The 1,021-nt window shown below is 55.6% G+C and overlaps 1 protein-coding gene across 1 annotated transcript in view; it reads left to right on the plus strand.

The window, feature by feature from the left end:
• Nucleotides 1-767, plus strand: part of GPRC5A (G protein-coupled receptor, class C, group 5, member A) — a 2,505-nt gene extending 1,738 nt beyond the window's left edge. Inside the window, exons 2-3 of the mRNA XM_009708466.1 lie at nucleotides 181-224; nucleotides 675-767. Of these exons, the coding sequence (XP_009706768.1) occupies nucleotides 181-224; nucleotides 675-767 (137 nt within the window). The remainder of the gene's footprint in view (nucleotides 1-180; nucleotides 225-674) is intronic.
• Nucleotides 768-1,021: the final 254 nt, after the last annotated feature.

The following is a 1,021-nucleotide window of genomic DNA, read 5'->3' on the forward strand; positions in this document are numbered from 1 at the left end:
ACCCACCTATGGATTTTAACCCATTCCTGCCTGCACGTTGCATCGTTTGATCACTCCAAAAGCAGCTGCTAAGGTAGCCGCAGCCCCTTTGAGCCCCCCTTGGTGTGGTATTCCCAAACTGCCGTATAACGCTCGTTCACTGACTTTCCCCCCTCTTGTCTCGTGACTCAGGAGACGCAGGAGACCTCCGCTACTCCCCGTACTCTTCTCACTTTCAGATGAAGGTAAGTTCACGTCCCCCCAGCCCCGTTTCACCACGTGTGGGTTATTGTTCGGGTGCTGAAGGGAAGGGAAGGAGAAGGGGCAAGGCCAGACGGACGGGAGCGGGCTCTGTGGGTGCTTCGGACGGAGCCGGGCGATGCCGTGCCGGGGGGGCGACGAGCTGCGACGTGTCCAGGGACACGGGGAGGCAAGAGGGGCCCCAGGCAACGTCTGAGGTTGTGGTTTTCAATACTTCTGGATTTGACATCACATAAAAAGTCCTCTCCTTGAGCACAATTCCTCTCCACAGGGGTCCTCTTCCACAGCCCCACTGATCACACTCTCAGGAAACCCTCAGCTCTGTTTCTCCCTCCTCTCTCTCTTTTTTTTTTTTTTTTTTTTTTTTTAATAAGCCCTATTCTGTTACTTCTGTCCAGTTTTGAACTGTAAAGAATTTTGTGCTTCCTTTTCAGACCATCGAACCCCAAAATGATTTCTCCATCCCTCGGCCCAAGGCCCGGACAAGCCCGTACCACGACTATGCTGGTGGGAGGGGTCCCATGTAGCAGCTCCGCGGGGAGCAAAGAGACGAAGCGCCCGGGAATGGGCCACGTGGTGACAAGTGCCATCCTGCAGAAGGGACCGAGTCAACCCACACTGGCAAAAGAGGAGAGGGGGCTGCTTTTCCCCACACAGACACCCCTGTGGCCCCCTCTCATTCCTCAAACTGCTCTCAGACACCGCTCTGGCCACCCTGTCCCTGCTCGCTCTGTTTCTGGGTGGAATGGAGCTCATCTCTCCTGGCAGAGCAACTTGCTGG

This window comes from Cariama cristata, unplaced genomic scaffold (assembly GCF_000690535.1).
Source record: "Cariama cristata isolate BGI_N322 unplaced genomic scaffold, ASM69053v1 scaffold20579, whole genome shotgun sequence".
NCBI lineage: Eukaryota > Metazoa > Chordata > Aves > Cariamiformes > Cariamidae > Cariama > Cariama cristata.